This window comes from Lactuca sativa, chromosome 2, assembly GCF_002870075.4.
Source record: "Lactuca sativa cultivar Salinas chromosome 2, Lsat_Salinas_v11, whole genome shotgun sequence".
Classification (NCBI taxonomy): domain Eukaryota; kingdom Viridiplantae; phylum Streptophyta; class Magnoliopsida; order Asterales; family Asteraceae; genus Lactuca; species Lactuca sativa.
In genome coordinates this window covers 150,487,677-150,509,509 of record NC_056624.2, presented here as the reverse complement: position 1 = coordinate 150,509,509, position 21,833 = coordinate 150,487,677, and the positions used below count along the sequence as shown (strand labels likewise).

The following is a 21,833-nucleotide window of genomic DNA, read 5'->3' as shown; positions in this document are numbered from 1 at the left end:
TGCCAATCCAGAAGAGTGTTTGCAAACATCAGAATCAGATGATGAACCTGTGAGCATCCTATAACAAGTCTTTCGGGGGGGGGGGGGGGGGGGGGGGGGGGTATTTTGGTAATTTTCTATGAAGTAGAAGAAGAAGATTATGATTCTGTGCCCTTGAGAGGATCTGTGAAATTGTGTGGATGCAAGGGCATAAGATGAAACATGGTTTGATGAGAGATAGATGCATGAAGATGAGAGTGTTGGCTTCAAAATCTGTATATGCTGATGCTGCTCCTATGACAAGTACCACTGGCCTTAACATGGCTCCAAGTGAAGCAGCAACTGGCAGTAGAGGTCAGCATCATGATTCAAGACCTCATAAGGGAATAGGACTTATCAGAGAGACCACATTCAAGACCTCAAAAGGGAATAGGACTTATCAAAGAGACCACCTCCTAAATATGAAAGAGAATTGGGGAAAACCTAAAGGTTTTGGCTACTGGTGTTCCTGAATCCTTAAATTCTCATAAATTGGATGACAAACTATGATGAATCAAGCCCTAAATCAAGTTCTAATTCTAACTTTCAAGGTGATTCATGTATATAATGCGGAGAGATAAGAGGGACATCGATTGAAAAAGAAAAAATGAGAAATTAAACCCTAACAAAGTATATTGTGCAATTGAACTAAAACTAACCTAAGAGGGATGAGATTTACCTGAATCGGAAAGTTAACGAAGAATACTTTCAGCTTTAAAAATGTGGAGGTTGCCGGAATCGGGTGAGTAGTGTCGTCATCTGTTCAAACAGAGATTGTGAGATGGAATTGGGTTAACAGATTGAAAGGAACTTCTATGTCGTCATCTGTTCAAAAATCATGTCCAGAGTCCAGAGTGATAAAGCTGGAGGGAAGGAAACGCGTACCAGAATTTTCAATGCATTTCGTGAAGATGGAATTGGGTTGTGCCAATTTCAGCTAGAGATTGGCGATAGAAAAACAAAACGCACGTACCCAAAATATAGTTTCCGTCGACGTTCTCTCGCTAAACGCGTACCAGCTGGCGCAATTTTTTTATCCGTCGTTGAACCCTAGCTAAGGCCCTTCATTTTTCGACTGATTAGCGAGGGATAGTGGTGCATCGATAAATACTTGCGAGATCAGTAGCTGATCCCTCGGTAAATCCTCACTAATATTCCACATGTTAAATAAATAAAATAACTATCAAAAACATGGTAGATCTGTCGTAATTCCCTAGCTATAAGTCTAAATTTTGCTAGAAAACAAATCCGTAGCAAAATCCGTAGCTGAAACTCAAGTTTCTAGTAGTGTTTATAGAGTATATGGTGTGTTCAAAGAGAGCCAAAATATGGAGTATGTCTTCTATTTATTCTCACAAAGTGGATAAGGTTGATAAAATACAACTTTTTGGAAGTTGTCAATGTCGAAGTCAAGACTGCTTTCAAAAAAAAAAATTAAAAAGTCACCAAACCCCGCAAACCATCATATCAGTAGATCTCAAGTCTGGATCAGCAGTTTGCACCAACTAAATACTAGCACCCAACAAAGTAGCACCAACTAAATACTAGCACCTAACAAAGTAGTAGATTCGTAGGTCAGTGGATCAGCAGTTAGAAATAGGGGGGCCAATTGAGAATAAATATAAATTACTTAACTCTCCTTAGCTTCAATAAAATGTATGTCTAACTATGATTTCAAAACAAACATATCCAAATATTAACAGTCCAAAATGTAGAGGTGCTTCGAATCCCACATGTTTCAACCTTAGGGTGACATCCTGTTAAAAATAAAAATGAAAATATTCATGATCATACTTTCGAGCATACAGTTACCATCACCTATAAAACATGTACAAATTGTTGAAATCATCAAAACAAGTTACCTAAAGAGGGTGCAAAAGCGGATAATTTTCAAGAAACTTTTGTTCCATAAAAGTATCGTTTTCATTTTGTGGGGTCAAAAACACGGCCACTGCCTGTAGATTTACCAAATAGTTAGCACATCCAACGGTAAAAAAAATTCTGATTTTTTGGCTAAAAAAATATGCATAGGTCCCACCTCAACACTATTCAAAGGGATAGTCGCCAGTTTTTGCAATGCTTCCTTTAATTCTGCACTGCTATTTATGGGAGGCAGTTTATGTCCGCCTTTAGCAGCCACAATGATTGTAATCTATACCGTTAATGAGAACATGACTTAATATGGTAAGCTATATTGTAGTGTTTCTGATTGACTTAATGCAGAAAGAACAACTTGACCGGGAAAGTTAAAGAAAGAAGCCAAAAATACTGACCACAATATACTCTTTATGGAAGTCTTTATCTCTTTGAGTTTTTGTACGTCGCATTTTGATGTTGTTGACATTGACTAGGGTATCCACATGAAATTTACCCCTTCTTCAATGGAAAGTTGATCAAATAGGTTCTCAACTTCCTCTACACTCCTCCCATTATGCACCTAGCAAATTAAGACCAAAATCCAAACATTCAATGTTCCAAAAATGTAATAAATATTAACAATGCACTTTGTGTTACATAATTGGTTTACAATATAGTATTGCTACATGGAAACTAAGGTGCTGTTTCTTTATTACTTAATGTACTTAATAGGGATATGATTTCACTTGTAAGAATAAAAAGGCCATTTAATCTCGGTTGATTCGGTATAAAAAAAACGACGTTATGTATACAAAAACTTGAGCACTTAATTATATCATTGGCGTTCAACCACTTTACCCATGAACTTTATTGGGGAAAATACAACCCGTTAATCAGGTGAACTTTGTATGAGTGTTTCTTTTTTTACTTAATCTAGAAAGAACAAGTAAAAAGAAAAATCTAAGCGAATATATTAGTCTATATTTATTTATGTAAATTATATTGTGATGTATATCAATTCCTATATTGTAGGGATATTCTTGTACTATTTATACCCTTATGACTAATGAGAAGAGCATCGGTTAATGCCAATTATCATGGTATCAGAGCCTCAATAAACCCTACTTAATTGTTTTCTTTTTCTCCTGGCGGCTCCTTAATCAATCGATCCCTTCTCTTCCCCCTTCATCTCTCAATCATCGATCATGCCTCCTGCAACCACCGACGAAGTCACAAAACCTGTCTTCCACCCGGCTTTCACAGTCAATAACATCAAGAACTCTATCCCCCTCACCCTCGATCGCAATGATGATCGGTATTCTTCATGGGTTGAATTGTTCCAGATTCATGCCCGTGCTTTCAATGTCCTTGATCACATAGACAAAACCCACCCCAAAACCACTGATATCGATTCTGCTACTTGGGATCAACTGGATGCAATTGTAAAACAGTGGATCTACAGCACTATTTCGCAGGAGCTCATTCACGCGATTATGAAACCCGGTGCTACTGCCTTCCAACTTTGGAGCCGACTCAAAGAAATCTTCCAAGATAATGCTGCCACTCGAGCCGTATACCTCGAGGAACTCTTCAATTCCACCCGACTTGAGGCCTTCTCTAGCGTCACAGAATATTGTGACCGCCTCAAAGCCCTATCGGACCAACTCACCAATGTTGGTAACCCGATTAGTGACACCAAGATGGTTTTGCAACTTGTTTAAGGTCTTCCCCGTGGTGAGTATGACACAGTCGCTACACTTATCCAACAAACCAACCCTCTCCCCTCTTTTAACAAAGCTAGCTCTCAACTCATCCTTGAAGAAACTCGAAGGGCTAAACAAGATAAACCTGCTCTCCAAGCTCTCACCACACAGCGAAGTAACTCCCCTGCCCTCTCCCCTTATTCGAATCCAACTCATGACTCTTCTAATGGTGGTCGTGGTAATTCACGTGGCGGATACAACAATCGAGGTGGTCGCTCTTCAGGTCGGGGCTATAACAATCGAGGACGGGGCCGCAGACGTGGTCGTGGGTACCATAACAACGTCTACTATGTCACCTCTCCTCCTTGGTATCAAACATCTCAGTGGACTCCGCCACCTTCACCCTTTCCCACTGCTGCTCCGCAACAGCCCGGTTTACTTGGACCAAGACCCACTTATAGACAACAACCAAGCTCCCCATTCCCCACCCAACAAGCCCACTACACTGCCGATTCATCCCCTATGCACGGACCCCCTATGACACCCACCGAGCTTGAATCTGCCTTCCACACCATGCAACTCCAGCAGCCACGTGACAACACATGGTACATGGATACGGGCTCCACTTCTCATCTCACCAACGACACAGGTAAATTCTCCAAGTTTGTTCGTTTACGTAAACCATTGTTTATTCTTGTTGGTAACGGTCATCAAATTCCAATTTTTGGTCATGGCAATATTCACATACCCAACACTCACCCTTCCCTTAAACTAAACCACGTATACCATGTCCCTCAAATCATTAAGAACCTTGTGTCAGTACGTAAATTCACCATAGACAATTGGTTTCTGTCACCTTTGACCCGTTTGGTTTTTCTGTGAAGGAACTCAACACGGGGAAGCATATCGTGAGATGTAATAGTTTTTGAGAGCTCTATCCCTTCACACAATCAGCACCTGTCAAGCATCAGCCCATGGTCTTTCATACTGTGTCACCCACTATGTGGCACGATCGTCTTGGTCACCCAAATAATCAAGTCCTTCAGATTTTATCTAGTCGTTTTTCTATTCCTAGTTTTAAGAACAATTTATTTTGTAATGCTTGTAGTTTGGGAAAACATTGTTGATTGTCTTTTAATCTATCAAATTCGGTTACTTATTCTCCTTTTGATATTATACATGCGGATCTTTGGACTTCACCGGTCAAAAGCAAACTAGATCATAATTAATATTTAGTTCTACTTGATGACTATTCCCACTTTGTATGGACATTTCCTTTAAAAACCAAGTCTCAAGTCTACTTCATCTTCTCTCAATTCTATACCTACATACACACTCAATTTAACCAGAAAATAAAAACATTCCAATGTGATAATGGACGCGAATTTGATAATCAAGCCTTTCATTCTCATTGTGCGAATCACGATATGCACATCCGGTTTTCTTGCCCTTACACATCTTCACAAAACGGAAAAGCTGAAAGAATAATCCGCATCATCAACAACATGCTCCGCACTCACCTTCTTCGAGCATCCTTACCCCCATCTTTTTGGCATTATGCTCTTGCCACTTCAACATACCTCCTCAACATTTTACCCTCTACAACCATCAAAAACTACACTCCCACTGACATCCTATATTCTCGACAGCCTACTTATGATCACCTAAGGGTCTTCGGATGCCTTTGCTATCCTAATCTCTCCTTTAAAGCCAAGCACAAACTGAGCCCACGCTCCACACCTTGCGTTTTTCTTGGATACCCAGAACACCATCACGGCTACATTTGTCTTCCCCTCAACTCATCACAACCTATAATCTCAAGACATGTCACCTTTCAAGAAAATATTTTCCCTTTTCAAAATCTTTCCAAATACAAGACTGAACATTACGATGTATTCGATGACACTACCACCTCCCCGTATCTTACTTATTATCAACAACAAACAGCCTCTACACCCACAGCCACTCGCATGCCTACACAAACACCCACCGGGCCACATAACCCATCTACGTCCTCTACCACAACCCACATCCCTTCACCACATTCCTCACCTTCTACTCCTACACAAAATAACAGCCCCATACAGCCCATACAACTCCAACCAATACCCACTCCTACACCATCTCCACCTCAACCAATACCTAATCCCCCATCCCCACCACCACTTCCACTAAATCAACCGAATCACCCCATGCAAACACGATCCAGGAGTGGTATTGTCAAACGAAAAATACAATTTAATCTACTTACTAAACCATTATCTCCCTTACCTAAGAATATTGCTAATGCTATGAATGATCAAAATTGGAAAGATGCTATGCTAACAGAATTTCATGCTTTACTTAAACAGCAAACTTGGGAATTAGTACCCCGCCCACATAATGCTAATATTAGCAGGTGTCATTGGTTTTTCCACCATAAATTCAGATCAGATGGTTCATTGGAAAGATACAAGGCAAGACTTGTTGTTAATGGCAAGTCTCAAGAAATTGGGGTTGATTGTGATGAAATATTCAGCCCGGTTGTTAAACCGGCTACTATACAAACAGTTTTGAGCATTGCTATCAGTCGTAAGTGGGAGATTCAACAACTTGATGTCAAAAACGCGTTCCTTCATGGTGACCTACAAGAAACAGTGTTTATGCACCAACCTCCAGGTTTTAGTGATCCATCCTACCCTGGGTACGTTTGTAAATTACGCAAGTCTTTATACGGGCTCAAACAAGCACCGCATGCTTGGTACCAATGCTTTGCTTCACACCTTCGTATGGGTTTTCAATGCAGCAAAAGTGATACTTCTCTCTTTACTTTCTCACGGGGCACAGATATCGCATACTTACTTCTCTAAGTCGATGATATTGTTCTCACCTCCTCGACAAGCAAGCTTCAATTGGAAATTATTGTTGCTCTTAAAAATGAGTTTGCCATGACCGATCTTGGTCCTCTTACATACTTTCTTGGCATCAAAGTCAAGCGCACTTCTGACTACATGTTCTTAAGCCAGCAGTCGTATACCGATACCATCATTAAACGTGCCAACATGGAGAACTGCAAACCTGCTGCAACGCCCGTGGATACACATTCTAAATTAAGTGCTAATATCGGGGATCTTGTTGTTGACCCTTCACTTTATCGAAGCCTAGCTGGTGCACTTCAATACCTCACATTCACACGTCCCGACATATCGTATGCGGTGCAACAGATATGTCTATTTATGCATGCTCCACAGGTGCCCCATTTTAATGCTCTCAAACGTATCATCCGCTATCTACAAGGCACTAAGACACTTGGACTTCATCTTTATCCATCTACCTCGGATCAGCTTGTCTCCTACACTGATGCTGATTGGGCTGGTTGCCCTGACACACGAAGATCCACTTCTGGATATTGCGTTTTCCTTGGCAGTAACCTCATCTTATGGTCTACTAAACGCCAACCCACTCTTTCTAGATCTAGTGCTGAGGCAGAATATAGAGGGGTCGCTAATGTGGTGGCTGAAACTTGCTGGCTGCAAAATCTTCTTCTAGAACTTCGTGTTCCTCTCAAACGAGCCACCCTAGTCTACTGTGATAACGTGTCTTCTGTTTATCTTGCCAGCAACCATGTGCAACATCATCGCACTAAACATATTGAAATGGATATTCACTTTGTACGAGAAAAGGTAGCCCTTGGCCACATTCGCGTCTTGCATATTCCCTCTGCCTACCAATACGCTGACATCTTCACCAAAGGACTACCAAGACAACTCTTCCTTGACTTTTGTTCCGTTCTAAGCATCCGTGAACCTCCCGATCAGACTGAGGGGGACTCTAAGCTAATATATTAGTCTATATTTATTTATGTAAATTATATTGTGATGTATAACAATTCCTATATTGTAGGGATATTCTTGTACTATTTATACCCTTACGACTAATGAGAAGAGCATCGGTTAATGCCAATTATCAAAAGAGATTGAGAAATGAGGCAGTGAAGTCCATACAGGTGAAGTTGATGCAGAGGAATAACCAGAGATGCAATATTCAGGATGCTGAAGTAGAGCTAGTGTTGTCTCTGCAACCAAAACCAAATCATTTTAAAATCACTAACAAAAATTATATAACTATTAAAGAGTCAAGATTAATAGAAGTTTTTCCTGATTTAGAAATGACTTGGTTGGGTACGAGTTCAACACATTTATTAAATATGTTGAAAATCTCAATCCAAACTAATCCTTTTAAATAAATGGGTTGAGATTTCTAGCCTAACTAACCTAACCTAACCTGCAAGATAAATGAGTTGACATTGGGCTGACCTATCTATTTTTTCCCAAACCAACCTATATATTAAATGCATTGGTTGAACCTGTGTTGACCCATTTAAATTTTAAAATGTAATAGTACTAAAAATGATTACACCTACTTAAATAAGTCATAAACAACCCCAAAAAAAATTTCAAAGTTTGAAGAGTATACAATTACATATACAAATAAATTGTTCAAATAAAATTGGAAATGTTTAATTTCTTAGTAACTCTACTTCTGCTTTCCCCAACTCCACTTTAATTTTGGGCACGACTTTCATCTTAAGAAAAAAAAAATACAATCACAAATAAAGATAGATTGTTCGTGATTGAGGAGTGTATGAAACATGCTAGGTTGAGAAAATAGAATTATATTTGCTTTTTGGGAAATTAATTAAACTAACAATTATGACCAAGGTTGTTAACAAAAATGACCAAGTTTTTTATATTTTGAAAAAATGACTGCTTTGTCCTAAGTTAACTGATATAATTCAATTTAGTAAAAATCTCAACCCAACACGATAATTTTTGTAGGCTCTAATGATAAATAATGAGTGATATTTGTGATGCTTCGTAAATCCAAATTGTATATATCATGTAAACATCATTCTTTACCTTGTAATATGTAGCTCAAATCCTCACGATCGTATGTATTATATATCTGAAAAACCAGATTGTGATCCTTTATCTGTGCAATCCGATTGAGATCCGTTTGCAGTGCTTTACCCGTATCCGACAATCCAACCTGAAAAAATTACAATGGATAACACTATAACAGTTACTCATTACAGAATCAGCAATAAAGATGGATCAAATTTGAAACTTGAATTGAGGTTATATATGGCGTAGATATGATCAGCAATTGTTGAAAGAGCATAATATAATACCTGAAGCTTAAGAACACTTATTTTATTGTTAATAGTCAGAATTCGGTAAGCCAGCACCGCAAATATCATCATGATCGCGCAAAAACCTAAGTCATGTCCAACCGCTGCCCTAACTCCAAACGCTGGCCCAACTCCACCGGAAGCAGCCAACGCAACGCAGCCATGGTGATGATCGTAAAGCAACAACAAACCCAACAAAACTCCAGTTGTGACCGGTTTTTGTAAGGCCTTCACGACATTTTTTATTGATCTCCAAATCACTTCATTTACACCACTCGCTTTCAAGTCGTTAACCTCCCGAATACTGTTTCCACCAATGCCGTTTTCCCCTTTGGGCTTGGGGATAATAAAGAAGCGTTTAGTTCTTATTTTGGGGTAATGTCTGATCATCTTGTAAGGAGTGTAGTTTGATTTGAAAGCATTATTGTCGCCAGATGAGAATTTGATTAGGGGAGAGCGAAGTGGGGGGAAATGGAAGGTCTGTTGGAGCAAAGGGTTGAGATTGAAAGTGGATTCTAGCAGGAATGGTGTGTTCGCCATGAGGGGATGACTGACGCTGCAAATGAGTAGGAATGTAGGATGCGATTCTGGGGAATTTGGTGGTAGGCGGTGTAGGGATGACCTTAATTAAACGAAAATTCGGGAGGGCCCAAGGATTGGTTGTGCTTGACAGGTGTTTTTTTTTTTTTGTTCAAACACAAATCAACAACAATTCACAAACCATCTACTATTCTACTTTAAATAATAAAAAGACATTATTTAGGGGAGGGGGTGTTTGGATAAATAGTTTTTAGCTTATTAGTTTATTGTTTATTTGTTTATTGGAGTGGGAATAAGCAATAAGCAATAAACATTCAAGTGTTTGACAAAATAAAATAGCTTATACGAGTAAAATGACCAATAAGCAATAAGCATCCCCTCATTGCTTATTAAAATCAACTTATTTGGCTTATTCCTACCGCAATAAGCTGATTTTTAAAGACTCCTATCCAGACACTTAAATTTGCTTATTGCGGTGGGATTAAGCAATAAGCAATAAGCAGCCTATTTTTTTTCCTATCCAAACACCCCCTTAACAATAAATTGCAAACAAATATTTATATATGGTATGTATATTGATCAGTAAACTTATAATGTATAAATAATATATTAAATGTAAGTGCCAAAATAATGAATATTAAAAATCTTAGGCTATTCAAAGTGTATATATTAGCTATTCAAGTGAATATAAAAACCCGGATAATAACATTCGAATTGAAAATAATTGTTCCATAAATAAATTGTTGAAATTTGGTTTTGAAGAATAAAAATCAATGAAGGTGATTTATTTATGGTATATTGTCTAATATCTTTCTTAATATTAGGAATATGAAAGTACATTGTTTGTCGAATTTTATATTTGATATAGTCAAATGTAAGGAGATTTGAATTTAAATAAGTTTAGCAAGTTTGACATTGTTTAATATTATAAGATTTAAAATTTGAAAGTCAAACAAATACATTTGGAAAAAAATGCTATGTGTATAACATATTATTTAATAGAGTGACAAGTGGCAAATTTAAGTTTTGTTTTAGAAACGGTATATTTTATTTTATATAAGGTTTTTTTATATAAAATTTATCAAAAACATGGTAATTTAGACATTTTTGTTCCCTAATTACTTTTAAAAGGTTTTTTTTAGTTAATTGATTTAAAAAATTCTCGGCCTAATTTGTTATAATTAAACACATGTAATCACAACAAGAAATTAAAACGAGTAGTAGGGACGCTAATTTAGCGACGACATGCCTGGAGACGCCACTAAAGCCTCATCTCGTCGCTAAAGATATCCAACAATGATCCGATGAATACACGCTACTTTCAATCTTGGCCCTACATTTGCAACATGAACCGACGGATAGGGTTCACTCTCATGGATGTAATAGCGACGACACCTTTTGTGACGTCGGCGTCGCTGCTATTGCTTTCGATCTGCGTGACTCATGTGACAAGCGATCTTGGCCCTGCGATATCGACTTGATCCGACGGCCAAAAATCACAAGAAAATGGTGTGTTCGTTTCTCTCCAACATGTTGGTCTGGGGTCGCTACTAAAGGCGTCGCCACAAAAATTAGTCCCCTTTTTTTCGATTTCATCCCGAATCATCTATTCCAGGCAGTTGTTTTCTCTCTCGAATTCTTCAACGGCGACATTATATCTTTGGTGTATTACGACGTTTTTCACCTGTGAACTCCTTCATCTTGCCTCCACCACCAACTCGTCGGACTTGTTCATCTATTTCCAGAGACATACATCGATTTTCAACGATAGGTAGTTCTCTGACATCTATTTCCGGCGACGGTATGTCCTCTTTTCTCTTTCTATTCTGACCTCGATTCCTCTACTTATTCATTGAATTTCGCCTAATTAAGCACCACAACAGCCACCACCGCCACATCAAAGTTGTTCTTCGGCGACCACCACCAATTGATTTTTCCGGCTACAGGTGCGTTTTTCCAACATAATTTTTCTTTCGCTTTCTATTGTGACCTCCATCCCTCTACTTATGTGTTGAATTCGCCAGATTAAGCACCACAACAACCACCACTGCCATAATAACGATGTTTTCTGGTGACCACTGCCACAACAAAGTTGTTCTCTAGTGACCACCGCCACAACAACACCACCAATTGATTTTTCCGGCTACAGGTGCGTTTTTCCGGCATAATTTTCCTGTTATGCATGTATGATGTGTATTTTGCTACTCTATCAGCTTTATCTAAAAATTGTACATGAATTGTATATGAAGTCGTTATATGAAATTTATATATGCATGTTGTTACATGAAGGTTGTGTTTGCAGGTTCAAAGAATCGGATTGGTATATATGCATGGTCGGCCCAAGCCCAGGGCGAGCCGGGCCATGGCCCAGGGCAACAAACTTTCATGGGCATCAGATTTTATAGGCCTTTATGCATATATGTTATTTAGGGCACTAAAATTAGTGATCCACTCCAAGTAAACCAAGTCCAGACCAAATGAAAAGTAGGCAATCGAGCCGAAAAAAATTTCAATCCTCATATTTTACTTATTAGTCCTCCCTCTTAATATATTGTTCTGTGAAAATGTGATAACTCTCTTATTATCCCCAACTCTACATCAATTTTCGCCAATAATCACACTTCAAGAGGTGAGACGTTATACCAATCTTAGACAATTCATAAGTTGCAATGACAGATGATTATTTCAGATACGCAAAATCTCAACACTCAAGGATTTCTCTTCAGTCTTGTATATCTCTGTACTCTCATGAGCTCACCGAAATTTAGAAGCCTCATCATCTCAATTTCTCTCAGTTAAATGTTCATTAGATTAATTTGTGTCAGTTTTATTTGACAATATTCATGGTGTTTGCCGATTGCTCTCATAGTAGAACAAAAAATGTTAAATTTGTTACTATGGTTAGATTGTTAAAAAGTTTATGGCAGATTGTTTGAGTTTGGAAATTTTAGTGCTCTATTTTGTCATAATTGGTGTTGCTCTCAACTTTTGGTGTTATTTCTTTATGCCTTTATAATCACATAGGTTGAAGATACTAATTGAAGGTGTTAATGCCAAGACTTTAAGATGGATGCATTCAAATTTAGTTTAAAATCAATAAACTTAGGTTGCATGATTTTTTAGTCAGTTGTGTTTTCACAAAGTTCATTATGGTAAGTGGTTTAGCAAAATAATTTTCTTAAAAGTTTGTCATTATTGGTGCTTCTCTCGTTTTTGTGTTATTCTCAAATCTCTTAATTGACTTGTGTATAGCCTTTTTGTTGGTGTTTAGTTGTTCTAAGTGCTAATGTACTCCTTATTTGTATAGTTTTGACACCATTACATGTAATGTATTTTTGTTTCATCATGTACCACAAAGTTAATTGTAGAATCACATTTAATTGTTCAATTTTATATTTTTCCAACGTTATCGTACCTAAATTTGTTGTATTTGAAACCTATTTTGTTATGCCCCCATGTAAATACTGTATATGAATATACAACTATCATCTTATATATATATATATATATATATATATATATATATATATATATATATATATATATATATATATATATATATATATAGTTTTTTAGTTTTACAATTCTATGTTTTCCGATAAAATAAGGGCATCATAAAGTTTCTTTGCCCAGGGCATAGAAAACCTATGGACCGGCTCTGTATATATGCACGTATTATGTGTGTTTGGTATATATGTTTTTTTTCATATGATTTGTCTTCGACCAAATTTTAGGCTTTTTTTGGTCAAGTTTGGTAGTTATATATATATATATATATATATATATATATATATATATATATATATATATATATATATATGTATTTGTTAAGTGTGTATATGTGTATTTAAATGCATGCAAATAGAAATTATGTGTGTGAGTGTGTGTATATATATATATATATATATATATATATATATATATATATATATATATATAAGGTATGCATGCAAAAGTAGTATGCTATAATTGATAAAGGGAAAGGTGTGAGTTTTTGAGGTGATTTGCGCCTCTATTTATAAGCTGAGTTTGGTTCGAACGTGGGGCGTTCCCTTGCTGAACGTAGGGCGTTTTGTGGCCAGGTGTCATCATCTGGTGCCAAGCCTTGGTGAGGAAGTAGTAGCTCAGATTGTGCCATGTGTCGCTCCCTAGTTACTCCAAAAAATAATTATCTTCTAAAATCCATAACTTTTACATACAAGCTCCGTCTTTGACGTTCTTTATATCCACGCTTAGGTATCGACGGGATCTACAACCTTCGTTTAGACTTCGTCGGTTAATTTTGAATTTATTTTTAAAGTTATATTTTAATAGACTTAGACACTTAAAATTCGTTAAAAATTCATAACTTTTTCATCCGACGTCTGTTTTCGACTGTCTTATATCGTTGAGTTCCTATTAATGAGATCTTAAATTCTCATTTAGGTTGTGTCGGCTAGAAATCGAACGATCTAAAATTCGAATTCCGAGTTGTGTACTGTTATGCTAAATCTTAGAAAAATCATAATTACCCCATACGAAGTCAGATTTGGACATTATTTTTATGTACGTTCTCGGTTTACTATATAATACGACTTTCATTTAGATTGCTAAGGCTAATTTTTTTTTTTTATCAAAAAATCAATTTTTACGTTACGTGGTGTCGTGCGGTTTAGACGTAAAACTTCGACATGTCATAACTTCTTCGTTATAACTCGGATTTTAGCGTTTTTTATATGTTCGGAACCCTTGTGACATATGTTATAACTTGGTTAAGATTATTCATTCTAAATAATCTTCAATAAAAAATCATTTTTGACGCTTATTGTCTCTAAATTCACTAGCCTGAATGTGTGGACATTGCAATTATCTCCCCTTTAGGATAATTACGTCCCGGAATCATCAACAAAACAGAGCTTGTATAATGACTCCATATGTTATATTTTCAACATAGGTAATAATCTTAACTCTTTTTTCCTTTCAAATGAGTATCTATCTCTTCGACTTCATGACTACTGACGGTGCTCTATCTTGCACTCGTCCTTCATACTATGGTGGACTTTCAATTGTAACCTTCGAGTTACAAACTTGATCCTTATTAGAGACTCCTTCTTCTTCTTAAAAGACTTAAGATAAGTTCTTTCCTTCGATTACTATAATAGATCGATGGGTCATGTTCTAATGACCTCGTATCATATAATGCAACGCTTAGACTTAGGGTTTATTTAGAGTCAATTTCTAGAATGAAAGTGTCCTTCCTTCATTTGATATAATCTCATTCTAGCATGTAGCACTTATAGCTATAAGCTCTTGCTTTAACAACGATCGCGATACTTTAATTGAACGCTTTGATTGTTTTTCACTTCAATCATTTGTCTTAAGTCGGATGCTACATCGATCTTGGTTCTCTGAACCACATAACATACTCATCTTAGTCGGACTCGATTTGATATGACCATTAGGGTTGGAATATCAATCATCTTCTTATTTATTACTGAAACGATGGTAACGACATACATGAATAAAACGGAATCAATTACTAGCGCCTTGGTAACCTTGTGACTTTTCCTTATCCAAGTGTAAGTCTTGTGCTTCCGGTAGTATAGACATCTACTACCTTTCACACCTACTCATACTCGTCCCAAGTATTGTCTCCCAGTTCTCCAAGTTATTATCACAAATACAATTTTTAACACACACAAATGTGTCCAAACAATCATAAAAATTTCCCTAGACCCTACTAGGTATTCTTCCGTGTGCATCTTCAATCATCAATTTTGCTTCAACTCGGTAGGTGGTGGAAACGCCAGATGATAGGAAAACTTTAGGAATTACACCAATCGTTTTATCATCCCGCCGATCAAATGTGTATATTCGGATGTACCGTACTTCTCTAAACATACTGCTATTTTATTAGACATATTCTAAAGGCAAGATACCACTCTTTTGATATCTTCTGATAGGTGTCATTCATTATCGTAAGCCTCCTCGTTTACTCAATCTGCTACGTGTTTTCACCACGACGTTATGCTCACGGAAGCATGCGTTCAGTTTATCAAGTTAAGAATATAGATAGAGGAAGGTTTAGACGTGTAATCCTTATTACTCCGAAAAGTTACATACCAGTTCTAATACCATAATTAAACGTTTAGAAATCTGAACACATAAAATTTCCAGATCCCGTCGGCAACAGACCATAGACCCGATCAAACGATAACATCATAAAGCATATACGACATATTATAGCATAAATCATTTAACACATAAAAGCATTTTGGGAATCTTCCATAAATAAGCTAGTGCTCATGTCTATTCAGGTGTACTGCCTAAAATATATTAGACACTCGTCTCACAATCATCACCTAGCATTCTAAGTTTAAGTGAAGTCCTACAAATTCCTAGTTCGCTTAAACTAATGCCCTAATACCAATAGTGACATCCCCAAATTCACTATCATTTTAAAAAAAATTATGCTTATTTGAAAATCAGAGTATTCATTTTAAAGAATAATATTGCGGATTTTGTTCCCCGAAAACACGATAAAGAAATTATCAAAGCATTTCCGAAGAAATGTATTTTGTTTGTCTTAAAACTTTGGGATGTCATTGTCAATATAGAAACATAAGCATAAACAGACCTTACATATTCATGCGATGTTGGTGATGAATTACGAGTTCAGATTTCTAACAGACCTTACAAACTTTGGGATGTCATTGTCAATACATTCATCTATATGTAAGATGAAAGTAACTATGCACTCACTTGTTAAAGTGATGATTCCAAACTCGGTCAACGCTTTGCTGCTAACGATTCTATTTTCCTTCGACGAAACCTAGTATCATTACCGCTAGATTTTAGTCTAATATTTATTGCGACTATTTACGAGCGATATCATTTTATACGTCTTAAACAATACTTTTCAACCACTATGTATAGACAGGGCCAGACAAGAAACACCGGAGGGCAATACCATTTTGGCATTATAGCACTTCTGAAATCTAACAACCATATGAGGCCCTTTAAACCATATTCCCCGTACCGTGAGTAGTTAAAAGATATTATAATAACACTTTGTATACTATATCTTATAATATATATTGATTATAAGTTTATAATAACGATATAGAACTTAAACATAAACTATACTTAAAGTAGGGTAAGCATAACTTACTTGTAAGAGGGTTTGGCTAAAAACCAGGCTCTGCGTGGGTAGAACTTCCAAGCCGAAAGCTCTTCTTCATAGAGCCTTTTAGCACTGTGGGACTCGCCTCTTAGCACTTGGGAAGTACTAGGGATTGGGAGGGGTTTAGAGAGAAGTTTGAGAGAGAAAGAATGGGAAAGGCGTGAGTTTTAGGGGTGATTTGCGCCTCTATTTACAGGCTGAGTTCGATTCGAACGTAGGGTGTTCCCTTGCTGAACGTTGGGCGTTCGTGGCTATGTATCATTATCTGGTGCCCATCCTTGGTGAGGAAGCAGTGGCTCAGATCGTGCCACGTGTCGCATACTGGTTATTCCAAAAACAAATTATCATCTAAAATCTGTAACTTTTGCATACGAGCTCCATTTTTGACGTTCTTTATATCCACGCGTAGGTATCGAAGGGATCTACAACTTTCATTTCAACTCCGTCGGCTAATTTTGAATTTATTTTTAAAGTTATATTTTAATAGACTTAGACAGTTAAAATCCGTTAAAAATTCATAACTTTTTCATCCGACATCCGTTTTCGACTGTCTTTATATTGTTGAGTTACTATTAATGAGATCTTCAATTCTCATTTAGGTTGTGTCAGCTAGAAGTCGATCGATCTAAAATCCGAATTTCGGGTTGTGTACTGTTATGCTAAATCTTAGAAAAATCATAACTACCTCATACGAAGTCAGATTTGGACGTTCTTGTAACGCCCCGATTATCAGGTATTGTTTAAATAAGATTCTTTGTTTAATACCTACTCGACAAGTTGGTTGCCCTACTCGTCGAGTAGCAGCGAGGTGGGATCACGTGTTAAGCGACCTACTCGACGAGTCCATAGTGGGGACTCAGCGAGTAGGAGCTGGCAGATGAAACCCTAAATCCCGGGGTTTTCATCCTATTTAAAGGAACCTTAGCCTCCCTTGGGCCTCTTTACAGTCTTAGAGAGTCCCTAAGAGCCTTATTCGTGTGTGTGTGTGCCTTTGTGTGTGAGTGAAACTTGAAAAGAGGATCTTTGGAGGGAGAAGGCTTGGAGGAAGAGGAGATTGGAGCAAGTATAGCGTGGGAAACAACACTATTCTCAGTTATCATCTTCCAAAGGTACCCAAATCGCCATTTCTCTTGTAGATCTTTTCTTTTTGTTGAGTTTTAGGGTTTTTATGGAGTTTGGAGGTTGATAAGTTGAGCTATAGGCTAGATCTGAAGTTGTAACTTTAGACCTGGACCCTCTCTGAGTTCTAGCATCATAAAGTCACATATTTGGTCATGTATGAGGCCCCTCTTGAGCATGAAGCTCCATTAAGAACTTAAAATAGGCATTAAGAGCCTTTGTAGCCATGCATGCACGTAAAGTTTGCAACTTTACGTGCAAAGTATGCCCTAGAAGCTTGGATCTGTGATTTGGAACCGTTGCATGGCTCAAAATTGGTCTGTACGGAAAAAGGACTGAATGGACTCGGCGAGTCGCATGGTCGACTCGGCAAGCCGTATGAAGATGGCTAGGAACTTGACGAGTTGGATGAACAACTCGGCGAGTCCGATGAAGATTGCCTTAAACTCGACGAGTTGTATGAACAACTCGACAGTCAGATGAAGTTTCCCTTAGATGAATATGCATGTGTATCCGTCGAGTTTCGTATGGGATACCCGACGAGTGGCTTCAGAGTTCGATCGAAAACTAAGGAAACTCGACGAGTCACTCGATGACTCGGCGAGTGGACAAGTACTTCAAGGGACTTGGCGAGTAGCCAAGGGAACTCGGCGAGTCCGGGTCAACATGGACTGTTGACCTTGACTGAGGACTTTGACTTTGCCCAAAGGAAGATTAGTTGACTTATGGGTTACCTTGAAAGGTTGGGGAACTTATGGTGTGAATATGTGGTGATAATAGGTGGTGGAGTTTTTGGTAGTGATCCGAGGGTTGGAGCCTATTTACCGATTCTACATCTGCAAGGTGAGTAATCATCACTATATCAATAGGGTCTAAGGCACCAAGGCTGACCCTTTAGTTGTTATCTTGGTTATGTTATGTTATATGTGGATATGATCTGTTAGATCGATATCAGGATAGACGGTATGTTATTATGATCCGTAGGGAGTGGTATGTTAGTGACCTGCTAGGTCGATGCACTAGTTATGATAGATCAATATGAATGATGATCAGCGAGATAGTTATGTTTGATGCTTGTGAATCAGAATATGCTAGTTATGCGCACATGGTTATTGTTGATGGTTGGGTTGAGGCGGTCCTGCTTTATGCTGAAGGCCAACACACTGTACGAGCGGCCCATAGAAACTCTAGGCATGTACGACGGTCCAATCATACCGAAGGCTTGGGATAGATTCCGATAGACTGTAGGCCCTGTAGGGCGGTCCAGTCAGGCCAATGGCCCAGCATGCATGTTGTTGATATGGTATCTCCGTGTGGTATTAGTATTTTAGGGTAGCTCACTAAGCCTTCGGGCTTACAGTTTTCAGTTTATTGTTTCAGGTACTTTAGGAGATCGTGGGAAGGCGAAGGCGTGACCGTACCGCTCCTCATCCTTATGATTTGTTTTGGGACACTCTGATGGATATTGATTAAAATTGTTTTGTAAACGATTACACTTTGGTTTCTTTTGTTGTTTTAAAAGTTTAAATTTGGCGTAAAATTTATGGGTGTTACAAGTTGGTATCAGAGCCTTGGTTTGAGTGAATTGGAGGAACATTCGTGTGAATCCAGTCTCAAATCAAGGAGATTTTTGGGAAGTAAATTTTTTTCTAAAAAAATGGTTTTCAAAATAAAGGATGGAGGATGCAGAGGGTACGATCAGCCGGAGCCTGTAAGTAAACCCCAAAATACCATACAATTATTTGATAATATGATATGTTAGAACAACATGTTAGTGCTAGGCTAGGGATCTTTAGGAAATCGCATGATAGACTTGCCTGATTATATGATGCCTAATAGCCTAGGGTTTCTTTTTTATGGAATTGACATCATTACTGTAGTTGTTGGTGCATGCATCGCGGCTGTGCATAATCAAGATCTTATATCTTGAGAATGTTCGACCCAGTCTTCGGATTGGATCGGATATTCGAAAGTCTATTGGGTCCAGTGTTATGTGCGATTGGCATGCACTAGAACTGCGGGGGTTGATGGAAGTTTCATGGATGTATGAGTTGTGCGGAGCTGAGTGATCAGCTGCGAATAGGCGATGTCCCCTAGTAATGAGGATGAGCGTACATTATGTAGATTATAATGGTAGGGCGTTGTGGTGATACTTGAGACAAATATGGGTAGGTGTGGAAGGTAGTATGGGCCCGTACTACTGAAAGCACAGGACCCATACGCGTAGCAAGGAAGTCACAACCGCTAGGGTTTGAGGGTATTGGTCTCCCGATATTATGTTGTTTATCTGATGTCTTGGGTACATTTTTCAGTATGGTCGTGACGAGACGCTTTGCTACGGGATCTGGATCGGGAGATGGAGGGTCAGAGGTGCCGTTAGCACCTGAGTTTGTGGTTCAGATAAGGACTGAGGAGCTGGATGCCAGGATCCGGGAGATTCTGCATGATGAGGTCGCTGCGGCTTTCCGCGCGCAGCTGCCGTGGATGTTTGGGTCGATCAAGACCGTGATGGTTGAGTACTTCGATGAGCGATATGCAGCTCTGGTAGAGACAGCAGCCGCTGCAGCCACTTCGGCTGTAACCGCGACAGGGGTTGGAGGAGGAGCCGATAGGGCTTTCCAGTACCGGGACTTCGATAATATGAAGCCCCCGACATTTGATGGTACACAAGATGCGATTAGGGCTATGCGGTGGTTGTCTGACGTGGAGGGCTGTTTCTTCACGTGTTCTTGTCCTGCTGACCAGAAGGCCAGATGTGCCCTGAACCTGCTGAGCCTCGGGGCAAAGGACTAGTGGAGATTGATGACCGGGTCGTATACTAATGATCAGCGAGCTGCTGTTACTTGGGAGCAGTTCCGAGAGATGTTTCGCACCCGTTACATTCCACGTGTTGAGCGGGAGCGGTTGGCACAGGAGTTTTTGACATTGAGGCAGGATGGGGAGTCTGTGATGGAGATTACCTGGATGTTCACGGAGAGGGACATGTTTTTCCCGGAGTTTGCGTCGGAGCAGTCTCAGATGACTCGTTATCTGAGTATGCTCAAGACGGATATTCGACAGTTTGTGGCTACACAGCGTTGTGATACCCTTCTGGATCTTCAGGAAGCCGCAAGGCGGCGTGAGTTAGAGATTGAGCTGCATTTGAGGGAGCAACGTCAAGTTCCGGCACAGTCTCAGCCGGCACCTAAGCGGTCTAAGACCACTGATACTCGGACCGGGGGTTAGCAGGGTCGCACTTGTGGAAAGTGCGGTCGTGGTCATTCTGGGGTTTGTCGAGCGGGAGGAGGTTGCACAAATGTGGCAAGGAGGGGCATTATGCCAGGGACTGTCTCCAGTCTGCCCCTCTGACATATATGAGGATTTGTTTTCATTGTCATAAGGTTGGTCACGTGAAGACCAACTTTCCGCAGCTCGCCGCCAAGATGGCGCAGGGTTCCGTATCGACTACTATGAGGGTTGGGGATGGGAGGCCGGTCAAGGTGGAGCCTCCGAAGGCTTAGGGACGCGTCTTCCAGCTTACGGGCGAGGAGGCCAAGGCAACACCGGATGTGGTCGCTGGTATGTTTCTATTCTTTCTGTTTTAGTTATTATATATGTGTTATGCCTATTGGTTGTACCTGTGCTTAGGTACGTTTTTAGTAAATTCATTATCTGCTTTGATATTGTTTGACTCGGGGGCGAGTCGATCATTTGTATCTCAGACCTTCTCTAGAGGGTTCAGCATGCCGATAGATGATCTTGAGTGTCCGTTGTGAGTTTCGATCGCCAACGAGCATGAGATTTCTGCTTCTTCGGTCTACCAGGGATGCGAGTTGGATATTTTTGGGGTGTCCTTCTCAATAGATTTGATTCCTATCCCCATGGGGGAAGTATGCATGATTGTAGGGATGGACTGGCTTAGCCGTTTTGGTGTCATGATCGACTGTGAGGGACACCGAGTGGTGGTTCGAACCCCAAGTGGGGGAGAACTGGTGGTATATGGCGAGGGTACCAGGATGGGATCAGGGTTTTGTTCGGCAGCCAGGGCTCGACAATATATTTAGCACGGATGTGCCGGTTATTTAGCGTATGTGGTGGATACGCGGGTTAGGGAGCATCTCTCAGTTTCAGAGGTCCTGGTGGTTAGAGAGTTTGCTGAGGTGTTTCCAAACGAGTTACCCGGAGCGGCTCCGGAGAGGCAGGTTGAGTTCAGGATTGACTTAGTGCCGGGTGCGGCCCCTATCGTCAAGGCGACGTATCGTCTGGCACCACCTGAGATGCAGGA

The 21,833-nt window shown here is 39.3% G+C and overlaps 1 protein-coding gene across 1 annotated transcript; it reads right to left on the bottom strand.

The window, feature by feature from the left end:
* Positions 1–1,284: 1,284 nt before the first annotated feature.
* On the bottom strand, positions 1,285–9,404 carry LOC111918922 (uncharacterized). The gene is made up of 7 exons (XM_023914544.3): positions 8,749–9,404; positions 8,477–8,606; positions 7,562–7,632; positions 2,292–2,455; positions 2,057–2,170; positions 1,881–1,973; positions 1,285–1,775 (listed from the first exon to the last, which is right to left on the bottom strand). Exons 1-4 carry the CDS (start codon positions 9,286–9,288, stop codon positions 2,366–2,368), a joined length of 831 nt encoding a protein of 276 aa, XP_023770312.1. The 5' UTR covers positions 9,289–9,404; the 3' UTR covers positions 1,285–1,775; positions 1,881–1,973; positions 2,057–2,170; positions 2,292–2,365.
* Between the last annotated feature and the right edge of the window lie 12,429 nt (positions 9,405–21,833).

Coding starts and splice junctions, on each gene's coding strand:
- LOC111918922 (XM_023914544.3), bottom strand. CDS start 9,288: ATGGCGAACACACCATTCCTGCTAGAATCCACTTTCAATCTCAACCCT. Junction 8,607..8,748: donor TAAGTGTTCTTAAGCTTCAG/GTATTATATTAT, acceptor TAATTTTTTCAG/GTTGGATTGTCGGATACGGG. Junction 2,456..7,561: donor CCTCTGCATCAACTTCACCT/GTATGGACTTCA, acceptor TTAATTTGCTAG/GTGCATAATGGGAGGAGTGT.